This window comes from Ahaetulla prasina, chromosome 1 (assembly GCF_028640845.1).
Source record: "Ahaetulla prasina isolate Xishuangbanna chromosome 1, ASM2864084v1, whole genome shotgun sequence".
Taxonomy (NCBI): Eukaryota; Metazoa; Chordata; class Lepidosauria; order Squamata; family Colubridae; genus Ahaetulla; species Ahaetulla prasina.
This window is the reverse complement of record NC_080539.1, coordinates 230,490,663-230,512,191: the sequence shown is the minus strand read 5'-3', so window position 1 is coordinate 230,512,191 and position 21,529 is coordinate 230,490,663. Positions and strand designations below refer to the sequence as shown.

Here is a 21,529-nt window from a genome sequence, read left to right as displayed (position 1 = left end):
CTTTTTTGCCCCCCCCCTCTTGTTTAGACACTCAGTACTGTTTAACGGTCCATCACTTCACTAGTCATGGAAGGAGCCTCTCTGTCACCAAGAAATGTGCTGCCAGGGAAGAATGCCATTTTGTTGGCTGCCATCACCACAGAGAAACTAGTCATACAGTAAGCATTACATTTTGATATAAAGCTAACCCTTAGAACAAAGAGAGCCCTCTCTGTGCTGTAGATGGAATCTCCCCATGGAATACTCGGTAATATTGACAGGCGGCAAAAGACAAGGTTGAGTTTCTGCCTGAGACTCATGATGGATCCAGATGAGTCTGGGGTTTCTTCCTGCATTTATCTTTCTCTCTCTCTCTCTCTCCAAGAACAGTCTCGGGAGTTTTTATCTGCCACAAAATAGCTCTTAGTGTAAGAGGGGCTAGGAATGGATCGCTTTCCACATATGGAATTAAAGCTGCTTCATTTCTTGGTTTCTTGAAATGAAGAAACCAAGAACCGGTATTCATTTAGAATATTGGTTCTCATGTAGTTCAAAGATGACTGTTTAAACTAAAGGCATTTTACTCATTGAGTAAATTATTAGGGTGAAATATTAGCCATCAGGATGAACATTGTGCCTTCCTTTCAGTACGTAGATACATAACATTGTTTATCTCAAACAGACCAACAAAATATATGTATACTTAGAAATGTGATAATAATGTAATATGGTATCAAAAGTCTTAAGAGAGGGAAGGAAAAGCCCAGAAATACATATTATAAATTAAAACTACTCAACAAAAACCACTCTAATGCATTATTAACGAGGTACTATCCATATTGAGAGCCAGTTTGGTTAAGGTACCAAGTTAGAAACCTGGAGATGTGATGTCTTTGCTGTTCTCTGAGCTTGGTTGTTTTCTTGCAGACATTTCATTACCCAACTAGATAACATCATCAGTGAGAGATGTGTGTTCTAATCCCAACTAAGGCTCAAAGCCAGTTCGGTGTCTTTTGGGCCAGTAACTACTTCTCAATCCCAAACAGAAAGCAATAGCAAATTATTTTTTAAAAAACTGTTACCAAGAAAATGACAAGAACTTGTCCAGGGATTTGCCAGGAGTCAAGACTAACATGAAGGCACAAAACTTACCCTCCCTTAGCTGATACCTGATGAAACGGCACTTTTCCAGCACTGGGTGGCAGGCCCCTACTTGCATAAGAATCCAAACTGAAGCAGATTTTCATGAGGAATAAGAAATGACAGAACAATGATGCTAACATGGGAACCAGATCTTGTAATAAATTCAGATACCTATTTTGCTACCACATTTACATCAATAGCACCACCTCAGGCACCAACAACTTCACACACAAGATTAGAAGTGTACTTCTAATGTGACATATGCCTTGATCTACCAGCAATGTCCCTCAGGATTCAGTGTAAGACAATGGGGATAAGCTTTGCACAGAAAAATTAATGGACACAGATATGATATCGGAACTCAAAACTAATAATGTCAGAGCATTTCAATCTCCTGTGATCCTCCATTATAGATTGCAAAGTAACCAATTTGGAAAAACGAACAAACTATACTAGCTGAATTGAGCAAGTCATAGCTGAATTCATATACATCAAAAGTATTCAGAATGGCTCAAGGTGTCAGCAAACATGATGGGTTTTTAACATATTACAGATCGTTAAATTTTATATGGTACATGTCAGTGGTGAAATCTGAACCGGTTTACTACTAGTGCACTGGCTGCACATGCATGTTTTGCGTGCTCATGCGCAGTGCACACCACGCACCAAATGCGATGTGCATTTACACGCAGTGCAGTGCACGCCAAAAGGAGACATGGGGTAAGTAGAACAGCGCACGGGGGGGAGGGGTGATCAGCTGCGGCATGCACTTTTTTTTTAGTTTTAAAAGCATTTTTTTACAACCTATTCAACCCCTCCCAATCTCTCTCTCCCCTCTCCCTCCCTATCATCTCTCTCTCCCTCACTCAATCTCTCTCTCTCTCTCTCTCTCTCTCTCTCTCTCTCTCTCATAGATCATAGTTTTTTCTTCTATTTTTAACTAATTGCTTTCGTTCAAAATAGAGAAAATGAAGCAGCATTTTTATTTAAATACAGATTTAAAAATTAGTATAATTTCTTAGACATTTCTGAAGTCATTTCTTAAATAAATTTGGTTTGTATTTAGTTGCTTTTATTTAACTCCCAGATCACAACTCTATAGCATGTTTCTCTCAATTTTAAATTTACTACACAAATTGAGAATGCCTTAATTCTACTTTTTTTTCCCTTATTGTCTTTGGTTTTAGAACACTTGCTTAGTGCTTATGCCATTAGAACTGTAAAATTGCTAACAAGATTTCAGTAGATAAGAGAATTTTGTGGTATTGTAGATGGTGAAGATAACAGGGAACTTTCTTAGCAACATTACTGGAAACATACCAAATTTTAATCCCTAAAATATAATAAGCAGGCATTATGTGCAGAAAGTCATGTTAGACTATGGCAACCAAAATTCAGGAGTCAGGGAGCACCTTTTCACACTACCAAATTTATTAAAAGGCATAGGCTTTTATAAACTGCAGCTCATTTAGCAGGTGCAATGGAGTGGCTAGACATCAGTAGGATTTAAAGTAGAATGAGGAAAAAGAGAAAGGAAGATAGATGCAAGCTACATGTAAGATGCTCCTGGTTTGGACCAGATCGGCTGATCCGGTAGCGATGGCAGCAGGTGGTTCAGAGAACCAGTAGCAAAAATCCCTGACCCCCCCCCTTCCGCCCATGCCCACCCAATTGCCCTGTCACCCAGTCACCGGCTTACCGCTTCTTTTAAAAAAATGCTTTTAAAAGTAAAAAAAAGAGGCTCTGACAATCTCAGCTGAGCTGTGTGATCGTCGGAGCCTTTTTTTTACTTTTAAAAGCATTTTTTTTACAACGTATTCGGCCGAAGATTGATCCTAGAAGACAGAAGCTATTCACTACTTCAGTATCTTCATTGCCAATTCTAAGGCTGCTTGTTCTACCTGTTGTCATTAGATTGGTCTTCTTTATACTTCATTTAGTCCTATTGTTTCCACTTTGCTCCTTAACTTTTACTGCTACAGCTTGCAGATTCTTTGCACTTTCAGCTATCAAGGTATGTCATGCAGGTTATTAATTTTTCTTCCTCCGGTTTTAAAACCATGCTCATCTTTTTCCACTCCAACTTCCCTTAATATAGTTTAAATAAATAAGAGGAGAATACGCAATCTTATTACACTCGTTTGCCAACCAGGAACCAGTCCGTTTCACACTGTTAATGTTCATACTATGGCTTCCTGACCTGTATATAAGTTTCTCATTAATACAATCTGAAATTCCCATTTTTTAAAACCATTTTCTATAGCTTAATGTGATAGACACAATTGAAGGCCTTGACCCTCACTTAAAATCTTATATCCCTATTTTTCAATTCTAACATAAAAGGATTCCTCCCCTGGTTGGAAATATTGTAGAATAACTTTTATTTAAACTAGTAGATAAAAATCTATAAACCACCAATAGAGCAGAAAAGAACTCACTATTGTGCCATATGGTAAATATTTTTGCATAGATTTTCTGGAATCCATCATTAACCTTCTCTAATGTCATAGATTAATTTTAGTCACAATTTCTTGAAGAGAAAAAGGTGAGGTAAGATTAGTAATCTAATTCTGTGAGCTGTAGTAATTTTACATTGTAAAAAGAAGTCTATCTCATATTCTGGTATGAAATTGGAACTTACCTAATTTGAAATAATTTTAAATGATTTATGAATAAGTCCAAAATGTTTATCCACTTTCTGAGAAATATCATAAATCAAAGATTTGCTTAATTTGTTTTAAGAAAAAAAAATCAATAGCTTACTCTCCCCTTTCCCTTTATCATTGCCTTGAACAAAATAATATAATTTCCATTTTGGAAACTTAAAGTTTGTTGAATTTATATTTTGCAGAAACCAGGGTCCTATATTGTTTTAGGAGATGGATGAGAAGCAGAAATGTTTACCTTTATCAGAAGCATATGCAATAATATTATTTCAAATGAGGTCGTATGCTTTAGCACTATCACATACCAATCACAGTCATGAAATCCAACCCGTTAATATGAAAAAAAAATCCACCATTTTTTTCCCTATCTGCTTAATTTATCTGTTGAGAAGCCATTAAAAGAAATATTTCAATAATTGTTACCTAAGGCAACTTGCTTCATAGTAGTATGAATTTGAAAACTCTGGACAGTCCACACTTTTTTGGGGAAAAAAATGTATCCCATCTTTTTTTCACATATAACTCAAGATGGTAAATACACCTAATGCTCTTTCCTACTCTATTTTCTATGCAAAAACAATCCCTGTGAGGTACGTTAGGCTGAGCCAAAGTGACTGGCCCATGGTCACCAGCTGCCTTTTCATGCCTAGGTGGATCTAGAACTCACAGTCTCCTGGTTTTTAGATCAACCCCTTAACCATCATACCAAAACAGCTCTCCTGACCCAGTATAGGCCATCTACTACTCTTTAAGAGCAGGAATGGACAATATCAATCTTGCCCCACTCACAGCCCAGTGCAAATGCTTCCCACACCTGTGTTTTCCAACACTGATTCAGAGCTACTGTTTTCCAACTGCAACCATCTTAGGCAAGTGGTGGGTTTCAAATTTTTTACTTCTAGTTCTGTGGGTATGGCTTGGTGGGCGTGGCTTGGTGGGTGTGGCAGGGGAAAGATACTGTAAAATCTCCATTCCCATCCCACTCCAGGGGAAGGATACTGTAAAATCTCCATTCCCTCCCCAATCCAAGGGAAGGTTACTACAAAATCCACATTTCCTCCCGATCAGCTGGGACTCGGGAGGCAGAGAATAGTTGGGGGTGGGGCCAGTCAGAATTTTTGCTACCGGTTCTCCGAACTACTCAAAATTTCTGCAACTGGTTTTCCAAAACTGGTCAGAACCTGCTAAAACCCACCTCTGTCTTAGGCCCTTCAGAGGGGATGGCCTCTATTGCAGGTCTAGTAGCAGGTCCAATGGTTTAAGTGTCTAACACACCCTGCTTCTCCAATGACTGATCATTGCCTTATGAAGTTCTTTCCTGGACTTCTGGTGTCTGCATTTTTTAAATAATCTAGCAGCAACCCAGTGATGGAAAGTTATGTCAGTGAACTAACCTCTCTGCTAAAAGTTCATGTATGCCTTCAATTGTGAGTTCATGTTGCATTGAGGAAGCACGTTATCTTTGATTTTTTCCTCTGCATATTGTACTGCAAAGCTTCCCTTCCTTGTCTTTTAAAATATATTTAAGAAATACTTTGACAGTCCTTGACTTAATGACCATAATTGAGCCCAAAGTTTCTGTTGCTAAGTGAGATATTGGTTAAGTGGGTTTTCTGCCATTTTACTATCTTTCTTGCCATACTTGTTAAGTGAATCACTGCAGTTGTTAAATTAGTAACACAATTATTAAGTGAATCTGACTTCCCCATTGACTTTGCTGGTCAGAAGGTTGCAAAAAGGGAACACATGACCCCAGGACATTGCAACGGTCATAAATATTAATCAGTTGCTAAGAGTCTGAATTTTGATCATGTGACCGTGGGGATGTCACAATGGTTGTAAATGTGAAAAATTGGTCATGTCACTTTTTTTCAGTGCTGTTGTAATTTTGAACGGTCACTATATGAACTGTTGTAAGCCAAGGACTACCTGTATTGTATTGTATTTCCATGAGGCTGAACTATCTCGATGTAACATTTCTATGGACCTATAGAAGAACATAGGATCACAAAGAACCACCTATTCTTTATTGCCTTAACCATTGTAGCATGGGAGTCACAATGGTACCATAAAATGGGGGGAGGAAAGGTCTGATTCAGTGTCAAAGGAAATAATTTGGGAAGGAGACATGAATGTAGTTATTGACACAGATTTCTGGAAATGTCAAGGAAAGGCATGGAGACCAGTGAGCAAGAAATAATCCCTTAAAGCAGGGGTCTTCAACCCAGTGGTGAAATCCAAATTTTTTTATTACCGGTTCTGTGGGCGTGGTTTGGTGGACGTGGTGTGCTTGGTGGGCATGGCAGCAAAAGGATACTACAAAATCTCCATTCCTACCCCACTCCAGGGGAGGGATACTGCAAAATCTCCATTCCCTCCCCACTCTGGGGCCAGCCAGAGGTGGTATTTGCCGGTTCTCCTAACTACTAGAAATTTCAACTACCGATTCTCCAGAACCTGTCAGAACCTGCTGGATTTCACCCCTGCTTGAAGCCCTAGGCTGCGGCCTGGTACTGGGCCATAGTCTGTTTGGAACCGGGCCATGCAAGCAGCGGGCAAGCACTAAAGTGTCCCCTCTTCCTCTCCTGCCGCCACCACTGCTGGTCCACAAGCTGGAAAGTTTAGGGATCGCTGCCTTAAAAGAGACAACAGGTGGGATGGTCCAGGTGGAAGCCAACCAATAAGAACAAAGAGCAGAAAAATGACCACTGAGGGGCCTTGCTTGACTCAGCCCAACTCAGGACTAAGCCACTGCAATTCAGGCTAACATTGTTGAAGGACTTAAGAAACCTCTGGGAGCATTCTGGTAGACAAGCAGCTTAGGCTGTCATGTAGAATTACTTTATGTCACACAAAATTACAACTTTAGATGGAAGGAAGGAGAGTTTTCCCTCAATTTCATTATGCTTCAACCTGCAGAAGAATGGCAGATTGTATTTTATGATTCCATACAAGTGCAAAGCAAACATAAAAACGTACACTTTAATACCCTGAAGCTCTTTACTTTCTTTTCTCCTTCCCCCCCCTCTTTCTTTCACAATTCTAGTCCCGAAATTTGCAGTGGTACACATAGTGAAATATAGGCTTTGCTTAAAACAGCCTCAGAAGCAAGGCAGGGATGAATAACAGTTATTAAGATTCATAGCACAAAATGAGGCTTCAATGTTCAACATGGCTATCATGAGTTCTTCATAATCAGTAAAAGCAGGATTTATTACGCTGAATATATGCTTTGCTGAATTATAAATAATTCAAGGTTCAGATTTTCATCTATATAGAATTTAGATTTTTTTTTTAAGTACAGCTCTGATAATGCGGATTCTCAGTCTTTGTGCTGTTTCTGGCAGCTCTATGATTAGTTTGCTAAGAGACTATTTACATATGCCTAAATATGTTTTGAACTGTACAATCTATGGACTCCTCCCGAGCGAGGGCACTAGCTAATATCAGCACCCATGCAGTATACGGTATAATTGGGAAGATGCTGTGTTTAGGCACTGCTCTAACAGTGGATCAAAGACCTCACTGCCCACTTTTGGAATGTCATTCTTGATTAAATTGTCTTTCAGAACATGATAATTATGGTTACTTTCATTATCTTCTTGATGTAAAACTAATAAAATTAATGTGTGCACTAGGACATTCCTCATTGCTGCTCAAAAATGCAGGTATTTTTTCTGTACACAAAGGAAGGCAGACTTCTGTATTATGACTGGGAAGCATGCAGCATGTTAATAGTAGTACTGAATTATGTTGCATCGTGTTGGTTAGGCTGCGGCATTGAAATTTGTTTCCACTTCAGATTTTTTTTCTTGGCAACAGACAACTGTTGCTTATTCATTTTTGTGCAATAACAAACATATAGCAATTTGCCAAATTGTGAGTGTTCCAATCTTTTCTGTTATTCTCCTGTATTTTTTTTTCTTGATCTGTGTTATGTATTCATGTATGTACCTTTAAATATTTGGGCGGGAAATCAGCACGTTGCTGATTGGACGAAGCCGCCAGTAGAACTGTATATAAGGAGAGGTTTTTCCCCAGCTTAGCCGCTGGGTTCACCATATATTAAAGAGCTGTTGTCACTACCCTGGTCTCCAGCCTCGTTACTTCCCGAACTTAACATTGGCGACGAGGATGGGATCTCGAGGCTAAGGAGAACCAGAACCGGGCTGAAGCACGAAAGAACAGAACCCAGCAAACACAGGGCAGAAAAGCGGAGATGGCCAGTTACACTCCGCCCGCACCGTTTGACCCGGCTAAAGAGAAATGGGGAACGTATATGACCCGTTTCGAAAGCTTTCTAGAAGCCAACGAACTGCAAGGAGTTCCAGATAACCGCAAAAGGGCTTATTTCTTAAGCCACTGTGGTCCGGAGGTCATTGATATCGCGGAAGCCCTGGCAGAGCCAACGCCGATACAGTCGGTATCATGGCCAACTCTGCAGACCTTACTAAAAAACCATTTCGCGCCAACGCCGTCCAAATACGTGCGGCGGTTTGAATTCGGAGAGCGAAGACAGATGGAGGGCGAATCCATAGGTGACTACATGGCCGCCCTAAGGAAAGCGTCCAAGGACTGCGGATACCGCGACCTAGACGAGGTGCTCCTCGAGCAACTCATCCGAGGGGTCAGTGACATCCGTTTGAGGCGACGACTACTAGCAAAGAGCAACCTAACGTTGGCCAACGCTCTGGACGAAGCCAGAGCACATGAAATGTCCACCCAAGCGGCGGAGACACTGCAAAAGCCTCTCCCACCAAAGGCGAGCACAAAGCCAACCCCAGTGCACCAGGAGGAGGTTCAGACCGAATCCGACGGGGAAGATGAGGAAGGGGTCTGCCGAACCGAAAAACGCGACAAAGAGGACCGAGATGAATGCGGAAGCTGCGGAGGTCAACACCAGCGCCAACGCTGCAAGTTTAAGGACGCAACATGTCGGCGGTGCGGAAAGAAAGGGCACCTGGCTCAAGTTTGTCGAGCGGCCCAACCTTCCCGCCGAAAATTCAAATCGGCCAATCAGAGTGCGGGATCGGCAAGGCGACCCGCGATTGGCTCAAACAAAAAAGGCGCGGATTCAAACCAAACGACTGTGGTTATAGGTCACACCAACCCGAGTGGAGAAGAAGATCTTCACCAAACCCAAAATAGACGGAGTACGGTGCCGGCTCGAAGTAGACACGGGATCAGCGATCACCATCATGTCCTGGGACACTTTGGCGAAGTCACTGCCGTCAGTCGCGAAGCGCCACCTGCAAGCACAACGGCTACGAGTCCACGACTACCAAGGGAATCGCATTCCTTTTTTTTTGTCTTAAAAAGTTTTATTTTGACATTCTTATCCAATAACATATCCAATAACATATTTAATGTACCCTCATATACAATTAATCGGATTTGCCCGGTCACCACCCCCTTCCTTTTCCTTTTACTCTCCTTCTTTTCCTTCTTCTACTTCCCATAACCACCCTCCCCCTCTCTTATCTACATCCTCTCCTCTTTCCTCCCTACTCCTTTCTTCTCCCTCTTCCCCTCTTCCTTCCTTCCTTTCCTCCTCCTCCTCTTCTCTTTCCTCCTTCTCTCTTCTACTCCTTCTTTCCCTTCATTCTAAAGTAGTAACCAGGCAGGTCCGATCTTACATTAATTATACATCTTCAATCATCTTTGTACATTAACTATCAATCCATTTTCTACCCCCTCCCCCTCCCTTCCCCTTCCTCCCCACCCCCAGGACTTCCGAGAACCGAGTACAGGGTATAAAACTAACAACAAAATTAAAATCTAGCACAAATCATAATCCATAGTCGTTCCTTAAAACCTCCACTCCTTCCAAAGACAAAGAAGATACTTTTCTTCCACTCCATTATATATCAGACCATTCCACTCCTAGAATTCTCAAAGTTTCCAATTGAGTTAGTGTTTATTCTTGAATAAAGTCGTAGTTTTTAATATCCAACCTTCATCAATCAATATCAAAACAACGTTCCATCTTCCAATATTCACCAAGGTTTCTTCTAAAATGTCTTTCTTCCTTAGCAGTCTCTCAAAATAGTTCATATTTCCAACTTAGTTTCTTTAATTTTTCTGTCCAACCTTCAGGGGTAAGCAATAGTCCATCTTTTCACATCTTTAACATTTATATATACAACAAATAATATTACAAATATCCAAAGTGTCAATTGTAATAATTAAAATCTTCACTTTACCTTACTTATGTCAAATAACATTGTTAAAATTACACCTATAACATCCAAAATATATCTATTATAACAATTACATTCTAATTAACATTACATCCATCTCTTAAATATAATATTTAATCCAAGTTCCTAAATTTTACTATCTATCCTCCAAAATTAAACAATATTCCATCTTCCTATTCCTTTATACCTTTAATATATCATATAGTACCCCTAAAATTACACATTTATATCCACAATAAATCATTTACAAAAATTAACCATAATCATATTTAATAAAATTAAACATTCTCCTCCTTCTTCTATCTTACACATTTTCAACCATCTATTCACCATTCAACTTAACATCTGTTAACAAAGAATTCCCAATCTTTAATACATTAGTATAAAAATCTCGTGCTTTACAAATTGTATTGAGAAAATACTTTTCTTCCTTTATAATTCAGTGTTAAACCTGCTGGAACCTCCCAGCTAAAATATATGTGATGTTTCTTAAGCTCATCCACCAGAAAGGCAGATTCTTTTCTCTTTCTTAACATTTTAGGAGGAATTTCCTTCATCATTATTATATCTTGTCCTAATATTTGAAATTTATTTTTATAAAATGCTTGCAAAATTCCATACCTAATCCTCTTATTTGTAAAATAAATAACCACATCTCTCGGTAAACACTTCTGCCTTGCCCACCAGGAATTAACACGATAAATTTTTCAATATTAACTTCAAAATCTTCTGGTTCCATTCCTCTATCTGGGCAAAGGCCTGAATAAAAATCTCTTTCAAATTTTCCTCTTTAGATTCTCTTAAACCCTTACCCTTATAGCATATTCCATTAAATTATATTGTAATATAACCCTTTCTTCCTCTGCCTTATCAGCCTTAACCTGAATATCATCTATTTTATTTTCTAAATTCAAATTAATTTGAACTTCATCTATTTTCCTTTGCAAATCTAAATTAATTTGGTTAAATTCATTCAGTCTTTCTTCTGTCTGTGTACTAGATAACAATAATGGAGTAATTGATTCCTTTAATTTTTCATCTCCTTACTCTGCTCTTCCACCAAATCTTTAAAATCCAGTATTTCTTTCTCCATTTCATTAAATTTTGATCTATTTCTGAAAGATGAGCCTCCATAAGCTCCTGTAAAAAATTCCTTAGACTTTCTTTAATATCCTCTCTCAATTTCCGTACCTGAAGTGAAGATATTTCCAATAATTTAGAAGTGGTTAAATCTCTTTGCTTAAAAGCCATTTTTAAACTAAGTAATATCAAGAAGAAGAAGAAAAAAAAAAAAAAAGGGGGAGGGAATAAAAAGAAAAAAAAACCCAATAAATTTTTCTTCTTAAACACTGTAAAAAAAAGATAATAAAAAAAGAAATAGAATTTTTTTTTTAAAAAGAATTCCATTTAGAAAAAAATCTTGTTATTTTCTTCTTAGAGGTTCCACACCAGCAATTGTAATCAGCATTTCCTTAGCTTTCACTTTCAAAACACAAAACGCCATCTTTCTTCATCTCCACTCTTCAAATAACTTCTCTGTCAGGGAGTTAAAATCATCTTACAAACAAATGCCAGCCCTCCTGCTTTCGATTCTTTCCGTGTTGACAATTTATCAGTAATCCTCTTCAGTCACGGAGATGGACGCTGCATTTTGCTCTGCTTTTGCAGAGGCGTTCTGGACTCTGGAGCTTTTATTGAACTATCGAAGGAGCGTTCCCATCAAACCACCAGAAATCATTCTGGGGCTTTTCTTGGGGGCTCAAACTTCAGTTCAAATGCTCATCTCCCCCTCTTTGCCCGAGGGCAGAGATTTACGAGCTGTTGACAGAAGATTAGCACTGTCTAAACAGCTCTCACAGAATCACAAAGAACGGGCGGACTGAAATCGCCCGCCATTAACACAGCGGAGCCAAACCGGAAGCCCCTCAAGGGAATCGCATTCCTGTTCGAGGGACCACCTCCGTCCGAGTCGAGTACGGACCACACAAGAAGACCCTGCCCATCACGATCGTCGAAGGGACCCTGCCCAGTCTGTTGGGACTAGACTGGTTTCGTGCCCTGGGCATGGGAGTGACTGGCATCTACAGAAGTGACTGTAACCTGAAAGACATTCTCTTGAACGAGTTCGAAGATGTCTTCAAGGACTGCCTGGGCAAGTACAAGGGGACCCCTATTTCCTTCAACTTAGACCCCCAGGTAGCCCCCATTAGGTTAAAGGCAAGGAGAGTCCCTTTTGCCCTGAAACCGAAAATTGACAAGGAGCTGGATAAGCTCATAAATCAGGGGATTTTGGTGCCAGTCGATCACGCAAAGTGGGAGACGCCAATCGTCACCCCAATAAAACCAGATGGGTCAATTAGAATTTGCGCTGACTACAAGGCGACGCTAAACAAAGCCTTACAGAAAAGCGCTTACCCGGTTCCCGTAGTGCAACACTTGCTGCACTCTTTGGGGCAAGGGCAGGTCTTTGCAAAGTTAGACTTGGCCCAAGCCTACCAACAACTGCCCGTAGACGACAACACGGCCGAAGCCCAAACGATTGTAACTCACAGGGGTGCATTCAAGTGCACCCGATTACAATTTGGGGTGAGTGTGGCACCGGGGCTGTTCCAAAACTTAATGGAACGACTTCTGCAAGGGCTCCCAGGGGTAGTTCCCTACTTCGATGATGTCTTAATATCAGCAGAAAACGTAGAGGAATTGGGGGAGCGTTTAAGAAAAGTTCTGGGCATTTTCCGGTCAGCCGGACTGAAGGTTAAAGTGAACAAATGCCAGATAGGGGTAGAGTCCGTCGATTCTTGGGCTACCGGATAGACAAGAAGGGAATCCACCCCACTGAGAGCAAGGTCAAGGCAATAAAAAAGGCTCCAGCGCCCAAAAACAAAGCAGAGCTACAGGCATTCCTTGGGCTAGTGAATTTTTACGCGGTTTTTTTAAAAAACAAAGCGACTGTCGCTGAACCGCTGCATAAGCTTTAGGAAAAATACTGTTTGGTCTTGGGGAAAGTCGGAAAATAGGGCTTTCGAGCAGTAAAAACCTGCTCTCAAGCGATAGCCTGCTCATCCAATATCATAACTCATTGCCCCTAGTGCTGGTTTGCGATGCCTCCCCTTACGGGGTAGGTGCTGTACTCAGCCACAGACTTCCAAATGGCACAGAAGCCCCTATAGCCTTCTACTCTAGAACGATGTCCTCCCCAGAGAGGAACTATAGCCAATTAGATAAGGAAGCGCTAGCAATTGTTTCAGGGGTGAAAAAATTCCACGAATATGTTTTTGGGCGAGATTTTGAAATTGTGACTGACCACAGACCGCTGTTAGGGATACTGGCTGGCGACCGCCCAACACCTGTGGCACTTTCGCCACGTTTGACTCGATGGACCATTTTCTTAGCCGCTTATTCTTACAAGCTGCAGCATCGACCAGGAAAAGAAGTGGGGCATGCGGACGCGTTAAGCAGATGCCCACTACCAGGGGCGATCGAAGACCCCACTCCGGGGACGCCCATCCTGCTTATTGACTCTTTGGACTCTGGCCCAGTCACATCTAAGGAAGTGGCTCGGGCATCATACCGGGACATTATGTTAAGGACTGTACTCGGTTGGGTACAAAGAGGGTGGCCCGCTGCGCCCGGCTGACGCTTTAAGGAATTTGTTAAAAGCGTGATGAGCTCTCGGCTCAAGGGGTGCCTGTTATGGGGCGATCGTGTGGTAATTCCGGATAAATTAAGGGGAAAGGTACTGGACCTCCTCCACGAGGGTCACCCAGGGATCGTAAGGATGAAGGGGCTAGCAAGAAGCTATGTGTGGTGGCCACTCATGGACTCAGAGATTGCTGAGAGGGTAGGGAAGTGCCAGGCTTGCCAAGAGTCCAGACCTCTACCCCCAACGGCCCCAGTCAGGGAATGGGAAAAACCCCAAGGGCCCTGGTCAAGAATCCACATTGATTTTGCTGGCCCTTTCCATGGCCAAACTTTCCTAGTGGTTGTCGACGCATTCTCTAAATGGTTGGAGATCATACTCATGAAATCCACCACGGCCGAGGCAGTAATCGCAGCCCTGCGCCACCTATTCGCAACCCACGGGTTGCCTGACACTCTGGTGTCCGACAACGGCCCGCAATTCACGGCAGCCCAGTTCGAAGAATACTTGGCAGAGGAGGGCATCCGACATGCCCTCTCTGCGCCTTTCCACCCTGCGTCGAATGGCCTTGCAGAGCGTTCCGTCCGGAGCGCTAAGGAGGCATTGTCCAGGCTCAAGCCAGGTGACTGGCAAACAAAGATAGATTTCTTCCTGGCCGTTCAGCATAGAACCCCAAGCACTGCTACCGGCAGAAGCCCTGCCGAATTATTGATGGGACGGAAACTCCGGTGCCCACTTGACCGTTTGAATCCCCATTACACACCAGAGGGTTACAAGGGGGAAATAGACAAAACACGGGAATTGGGCATAGGCGACCGAGTGTGGGCCCGCAACTATGGGGATGGCCCAAGTTGGCTCGCAGGACAAATCATAAAAGCAACCGGCCCAAAATCATACGTGGTCGAGTTACAAGACAACCGAGTATGGAGGCGCCACATAGATCAGATAAGGAAACGAATAACTGAACAACCCAAGCCAAATGAAACAGATTATGACCACTCCTTATTTGAACCCACAGCTGACCATGACCCGGGGGAGGCGCAAGACTTAGCTGAGGTCCCGGAGGTCCAGCGACGCCATCAGGTTCCCGAGGGAAACGGCAGGGAAAAGTACAAAAGTAATCCAAGGCCGGATGGCCAAGAAAAAGAGTCTGAAAGTAATCCAGGGCCCGATGGCCTAGAGAAAGAGCTGAGAGGAGAAAAAAGCCCCTCCGACCAGCTCAAAACACCACCCAGAACTGAACCACGCAGGTCTGAAAGAATTAGGAGACGCCCAGGTTATTTGCGTGACTACGTCGAAAAATAACATGTAAATAATATGTAAATAGGAGCAAAGTGTTTTCTGGGAGGGGAGGAGTGTTATGTATTCATGTATGTACCTTTAAATATTTGGGCGGGAAATCAGCACGTTGCTGATTGGACGAAGCCGCCAGTAGAACTGTATATAAGGAGAGGTTTTTCCCCAGCTTAGCCGCTGGGTTCACCATATATTAAAGAGCTGTTGTCACTACCCTGGTCTCCAGCCTCGTTACTTCCCGAACTTAACAATCTGAGAATCAGGATCACAATAAAATTGAAGTGTCAGTATATGAAGGATTTTACAGTTTATTGCATATTTTAGTTGTAAGTGTCCTCGTAGCTTCTGCCTCCTTTATTTCTTTGAATAGTGAAGGTGAGTGACAATTCTCTTTCTTTCAAAACTTGCAATCTCTTTAAATACACATTTCTTTTCTGTGGTAAAGGCGCCGTTAGATAATACAGCAGTAGGATATGCTGCATATAACCTGTGTTTTAATTCTAGTCGATTAGCAAAATTGTTATGTAGATTTTAAAAGTTTTATTACAATATAATATGCTGCATATAACACGTGCTTTAATTCCGATTGGTTGGCAAAACTGCTATGTAGATTTTAAGAGTTGTATTACTCTTTGAAAAGATTCCCAAGAAATCTAGCAGCAGCTATTTAATACATTATTAATAATTTACACAGACCTGGACGGTAGATATATTGCATTTCATAAGGTGATGTTTTCTGTTAGTTGAAGATTGTATTTTAAAATGGAGCATGTGTTGCCTCTAAAAAGAGAGCATCTCTTTTCTTCCAAGAGGGGTATAATTTCCATGTGCAAATTGATGCAGATTTATTGATTGATTCCTTTAATCAAGAAGCACTATGGCTTCCATGTAATAACATTATCTATTACAATTTACAGGAATGCATTTCCTGCTGTGAAGGGATGATCTGCAATGTAGATGTACCCACAAATCACACAAATGCTGTTTTTGCGGTACTGCATGCCCGGAGGACATCAGGAGGTAGCAGACAAACTATTAGCATTTCCTTGCTGGTCATACTCATCATAGTTTTCAGGTTATGACATGACTGTCTTCAGGCAGAAGGAATTTGTTGTCTGGAGTTACATGAAGACAATCTATGTTGAAGAAGGAATTCTAAGGGGACTATTGTATGGATAAAAGCACTGCTGGGTATTTCAAGGCTGCTGGTCATGGTAATGAAGACACTCTCAGATATTGGTGCCAAGAAAATCAAGCACAATGGCCAAATATTATGTCAACTTGACTAGTTACCAGAAACATCAGAATTCTTTGTGTGGAACATAGAACAATTTGTGCTTTGGCACATTGTTGTAGCAGGTTATGACTGTACAACTTTGAAGTATTAAAATCGTTTCTCACCTGAAATAATATGTTTTTGGAAGTGATGATACAATATTATTTTATATCAAAATTCTTCCTAGTTTTGAGGGGTCCCTATCTACCTGCAGTCCTGACCGATATCTGATGCTGTTCCAACTTTTTGCTGTCCCTACTGTGGGGTCCTTTATTCTGAATACTACGGTAGCCACTGTAGTAGCATCATCGGATTGAGGGGGAAAGAGATGGAAATGGTAAGGTTTAATAGTCCATTTTGGGAATGGAGACATCAGCACGTGTCTGACTATGCAAATTTGGCTTGATGCAATGAATAAATAGTTATTATTAGGAGTTCTTCAAACAGGTTGTACAGTTAGCTCCACATCTCAAATATCTATATAACAAGACTGTGCCTTTTCTCCATATTGCCCTTGCTGGCCATGATTTCCAAACACTATCACTATGGTAGGATTACCTCTTTCTGGTGAGTTGCACATGCTGGAGGACTGGGGAATTATCCAAACCATCTGGAGAAGTAGAGAGTTCAGAACAACTGGTTGGTTTGCTCCACACTGAAAAATATGAACAGAAAAGAGTTATCATAATTAAACACAGAATAATTGGCTTTCAACTCTGCTTGAAGTGCACAACATTCAAAAACTAGTTTCCTAAGTGATCCAAGACAAGTTAATGTGAATCACCCTTGAGATGTCTGTGAGGAAAACAATATGTGTGAAAAAGATTTCAAAGATCATGGAGTTTAACACTCTATTCTGTTAAGACTTGAAACTGTACAAAAAACAATTGAGATTTATACTGCAGTGTGTTGAATCAATTTTAAATAACAAACTGAAGTTCATGAAATTTCATGAATTCATGGAAACAGAATATGGACAAATAAATAAGAATTGCTACAAATAATAACAGATAAAGAAGGCTGGAATAACTGTTTACTGTAAGCCTTTTAGATGATAAGCCGTGTGCCCATGGGTTTATAACTTGTTTTTTTCTGTCTTCAGGAAATCAAGTTTATAAATGTGTTCTATGCATAATAAGTACCACAATAAACTAATAACTTTTCATTGGAAATCAGTGTTAAATGTTCCTTTAATCATAACATCTGAATACTGAATTTTACCTCTTTCTAAACTTATACCAATTTTCTCAAATTGTTAAGCAGTACCAAAGCAAAGGGTTATTGATCTCTTTCCACCAACTCTAGATATCCGCCCAAGATATCTCAGTACAATTTCTCCATCATGTAGGAGCAAGAATGCAGGCAAAGTGTTGCTTAGAGTAGGCAGTGTGCCTTTGTTTTCTGTCCCTTGGCTGTCTCAACTGGATCCAATAGCCTTGAAGTTTAACCATAGTTTTAAGCCAAATGAAAGTATAAAGAAAGGAATTCGTTTAGAGGTAAAATTTCAGCTTTGGGTTGAAAACAAACCTGGTTTGTTGGTAGCAGCTCCATGCAGGATTAAGGTCACCGTCTCTTACATGAAACTTGTGGAGTTACAACCAGCCATTATTTAAATGCCAAGTTAGATGGACTTGAGGTCTTAAGTTAGCACAAGGTAATATTCCATGTTCCTTCCTAGAACTTTGATTTGTAAGGTCAATGTCATTCATTCCAACTCACTATCAGTTAGTTAAATTGATTTCAAATTATCATTACTAGCAAATTGCCTATTATGCAATCTTTATTTGAATATTTCTTGATCCACAGTTTAGAATCATATCTAAATTAAATCCAAAGGAGCGCAAATTGATTTCTGAAACTTCAGAGTTTTTGCTCAGCCCAATATCTGATGCCCAAATCTTCAGGAACATCAACTTATTCAGCCTAACAAGCTGAAAAGGGAGAGCTATATATTGTGCAAAAGAGACTGGTTGTTTCAAAGGATCTCTGAACAGAATCAACTAGATTCTAGAAAGTGTTGTGATTTTAATTTGAGTCTTAAAAAGTAGTCATTTTAGAGATACATTGTCTTCATCATGAGACATGGTAAATTAAGTTACCTCGCTAAGTCATAAACCATGATTGATCAAAAACAATGATTACTTTATATATGAAACCAACATCAAACTTAGCTTGATATATTGACTCAGCCTGTTTCTTCTGGATACAATTTTATGGACCTTTTAGTGGGCAAATTGTTTAGCTTTGTATCAAACCCAAATGCAAACTAAGTCTCCTAACCAGCAGGAAGTATGCAACATAGATTAGAACTTTGTGAATCATACATCTTTATCAGATAGCCAAATTATTTATTTTCCTTGTCCTATTTTCAAAGAGCAAATTAAGATGGCTCTACTTGAGAATTAGCATCGCACTGACATGCTATAAATTGTCTATATGCAAAGATTCATCTGGATAGCCTTTGTTATTTTGTGAAAATGTCCATGTGTGCATTTGTAAATGCATTTATGATATGTTTACTCTTGACACCATACATACATACGCCGTACATTTTCCCAGGCGAATAATGCTGCAATATAAAACAAACTTTGAAATAAGATCTCTGTTCTTTGCAATATTCCTTGATGTTCCCCATGTTTGTTGCTAAAAGATGAAAGCTTATATTTTTAAAAAGAATGTTCCTAGCATAATTGATAAAAAATATGGATGAGAGCTTTACCTACTACTGAATTTTTAGAACAAATATTTTCAACAGTCCTACCTGAACAAGTTCATTAAATATGGGCACAGTAATTGCCGATAAGCAATTTTATCCATTTATAACAGTGGACTCATCAAGGTGAAGTGAAACTCAAAGACCCTGTGATAAATTATTTTTCAATTAGTGTTCCAGTTTCAGTAGAAATTAAGTCTATTAGTGTAGTAATTACATTCAGACAGGATCACTATATGGATTATTGCAATTATTTCCTTTTTACTGGAGAAATTTCCGAACAGCAAAATATCTAAGTTGTTAGCTGTCTGCTGAATAAACCAACTGAGTGGAACACTCAAATCCTGGTGTAATCCAAGACAGTAGTTACATCTTTTAAAGCTGCAAACCCAGAGGTGGATTTCAGCAGGTTCTGACCAGTTCTGGAGAACCGGTAGCAGAAATTTTGAGTAGTTCGGAGAACCAGTAGTAAAAATTCTGACTGGCCCCGCCCCCATCTATTCTCTGCCTCCCGAGTCCCAGCTGATCGGGAGGAAATGGGGATTTTGCAGTAAACTTCCCCTGCTATGCTCACCAAGCCACACCCACACAACTGGTAGTAAAAAAATTTTAAACCCACCACTGTGCAAACCTATATATCCATGGTAGGGAAAAATACTTTTGAAGATAAGTTGACTTTGTAAATATACAAATAGAATGAGACTATTGCCTTACACACTGTAAGCCAACCCTGAGTCTTCGGAGAAGGGCGGGATATAAATGTAAACAAAAAAAAAAAAGATGGGTAACCATGGAAAATGGAATTAGTAGTAATTTTTGGAATTCTAAAGGAGAACATAGATAATTTGGCCATTAATTCCAATGTCTTGCTCTGTCCGGGATTCTAGATTTAAGCAAAAGTACTATTGTAAAGAAGAGTTGCTTGGAAAACATGGCTATGCATCAGATGCTCTTGTCTGAAAGCTTTAGGAGCATTTCATGTAAAATGAGGTAATTTACTTATTGGAGTAAATAGTTAATTTAAATTAATTAAAAATAAGTATCAAGGCCATATTTCCAACAACAGTGATAAATTTCTGAATGGAAAATTGTTTCCACTGATGGAAAAGCTTTTTTTTTCCTCCCCAGGGTAAGTGAACTTGAACAACTCATCAAATCCATCTCTACTAGGGAGGCACAATACCTTTGGGTTCTGCAGAGCTATGTCAGATTTGGGGAGGGAAATCGGAGGTTATGTCACAAAGGTAGATAAGTTGTAGAGGGCAGAAGGAAGGATCATGAAGGAGAAAGGAGAAAGAGCTGCTACCTAGACAAGAGTCAGATAAAAGGACCCAGAGTCTGGACCAACAAAGTAATACGTGTAAACCAGGGGTGAAATGCTCCCAATCTCATGATCTGGTAGCGATCATGGCCTGTGGTTTGGTGATCCAGTAGCAATCGCCAAACTAATGGCGACACCCACTGCCTGGGTGTCATTACTTCCTGGTTTTAACCAGGAAGTAATGTGGTTTTTACCTTCTGTGCATGCACAGAAAGGTGTGTGGACTACAGAGCCGTAGGGAAGGTAAGTAGATTTCACCCCTGGTGTAAACATCTCAGTCAAGTACCTCCCTAATTCATGATAAGATAAAAGGGGAGGACCACATTCAGCCTTGCAAGATTCTGTTACTACTATACAGTGGTACCTTGGTATGCATCTTTAATTGGTTCTGCGGTGTGTGAGGATTACCAAAAATGACAAGTACCAAATTTTTCCCAAAAGGAATAATGTAGTGAGTCACAAGGCAACCAACACCAACAAGTTCTAGCATTGAGTACCAAACAAACGATGAGTACTGGGACAAAATTTCCCCATCAAAATGCATTGAGCATCTCTTGAAAAAGCACCTTTGGGACATTGAGTACCAAGTTTGATGAGTTTCAAAGCAGTGATGTACCACTGTATAGCTTTACAATATAAATAGTACTGATTTATACTGTATACCATTAGTTTCCAAGTCTAGTCTAACTTGAAACGATTACATAAATTCAGTACCCATTTGGGAAGAGAGATGTCTGATTTGCCCACTGCTAAGGGGTAAAATGGTGCTTTACATTCCTCCTGAATGTAAAATAGAGCTACCAAAGGAATGCTGATATGGAGCCTTTTTCCCCCCAGCCTTGATCTAGGGAACCATACTGGCGTACAATTTCTATTGGGGAAATTGTGAGTTTACTGCAGCAAAAACAAGGCTTAAGATAGCTTAAACAGTCAGTTTCAGATGCTGCAGTCTGCTTTCCATATGTCATCATGTATTTTTAGTTTTCACGGTATCTGTTATCCCCGATGGGCCATTTCCCCCTTGGAGGTAATTACTTCTTTTTGTATCTACTTGTTTCAAAGAGGTGCAGGCTGTTTCTTCTAGCCCTCTGTGGTGGGAGAAGCATGCCTCTCTTGAAGAAGATTAAAAAGACAAAAGATGCTATTCCTTTAATATCCTGAAGGTAGATAGCTATGATAGCTATGATTGATATAACAGATTACTGGAAAACCACTGCATGAGACATCATTCTGTTTTTGCCCAGTGTAATACTTAAAAGTGAAAAGGGAGCTCGACGATAACGAAGGATTTGGAT

At 40.3% G+C, this 21,529-nt stretch overlaps 1 protein-coding gene across 7 annotated transcripts in view; it reads left to right on the top strand.

Annotated features, from left to right (window-relative positions):
- The window catches only part of LYPD6B (LY6/PLAUR domain containing 6B), a 108,484-nt gene extending 91,145 nt beyond the window's left edge, over window positions 1-17,339 (top strand). For all 7 annotated transcript variants that reach the window (XM_058193163.1, XM_058193171.1, XM_058193180.1 and 4 more), the window contains 2 exons: window positions 28-158; window positions 15,842-17,339. In XM_058193163.1, coding sequence (XP_058049146.1) covers window positions 28-158; window positions 15,842-16,006 — 296 coding nt within the window. In that variant the 3' untranslated portion in view covers window positions 16,007-17,339. The remainder of the gene's footprint in view (window positions 1-27; window positions 159-15,841) is intronic.
- The last annotated feature ends 4,190 nt before the right edge of the window (window positions 17,340-21,529 follow it).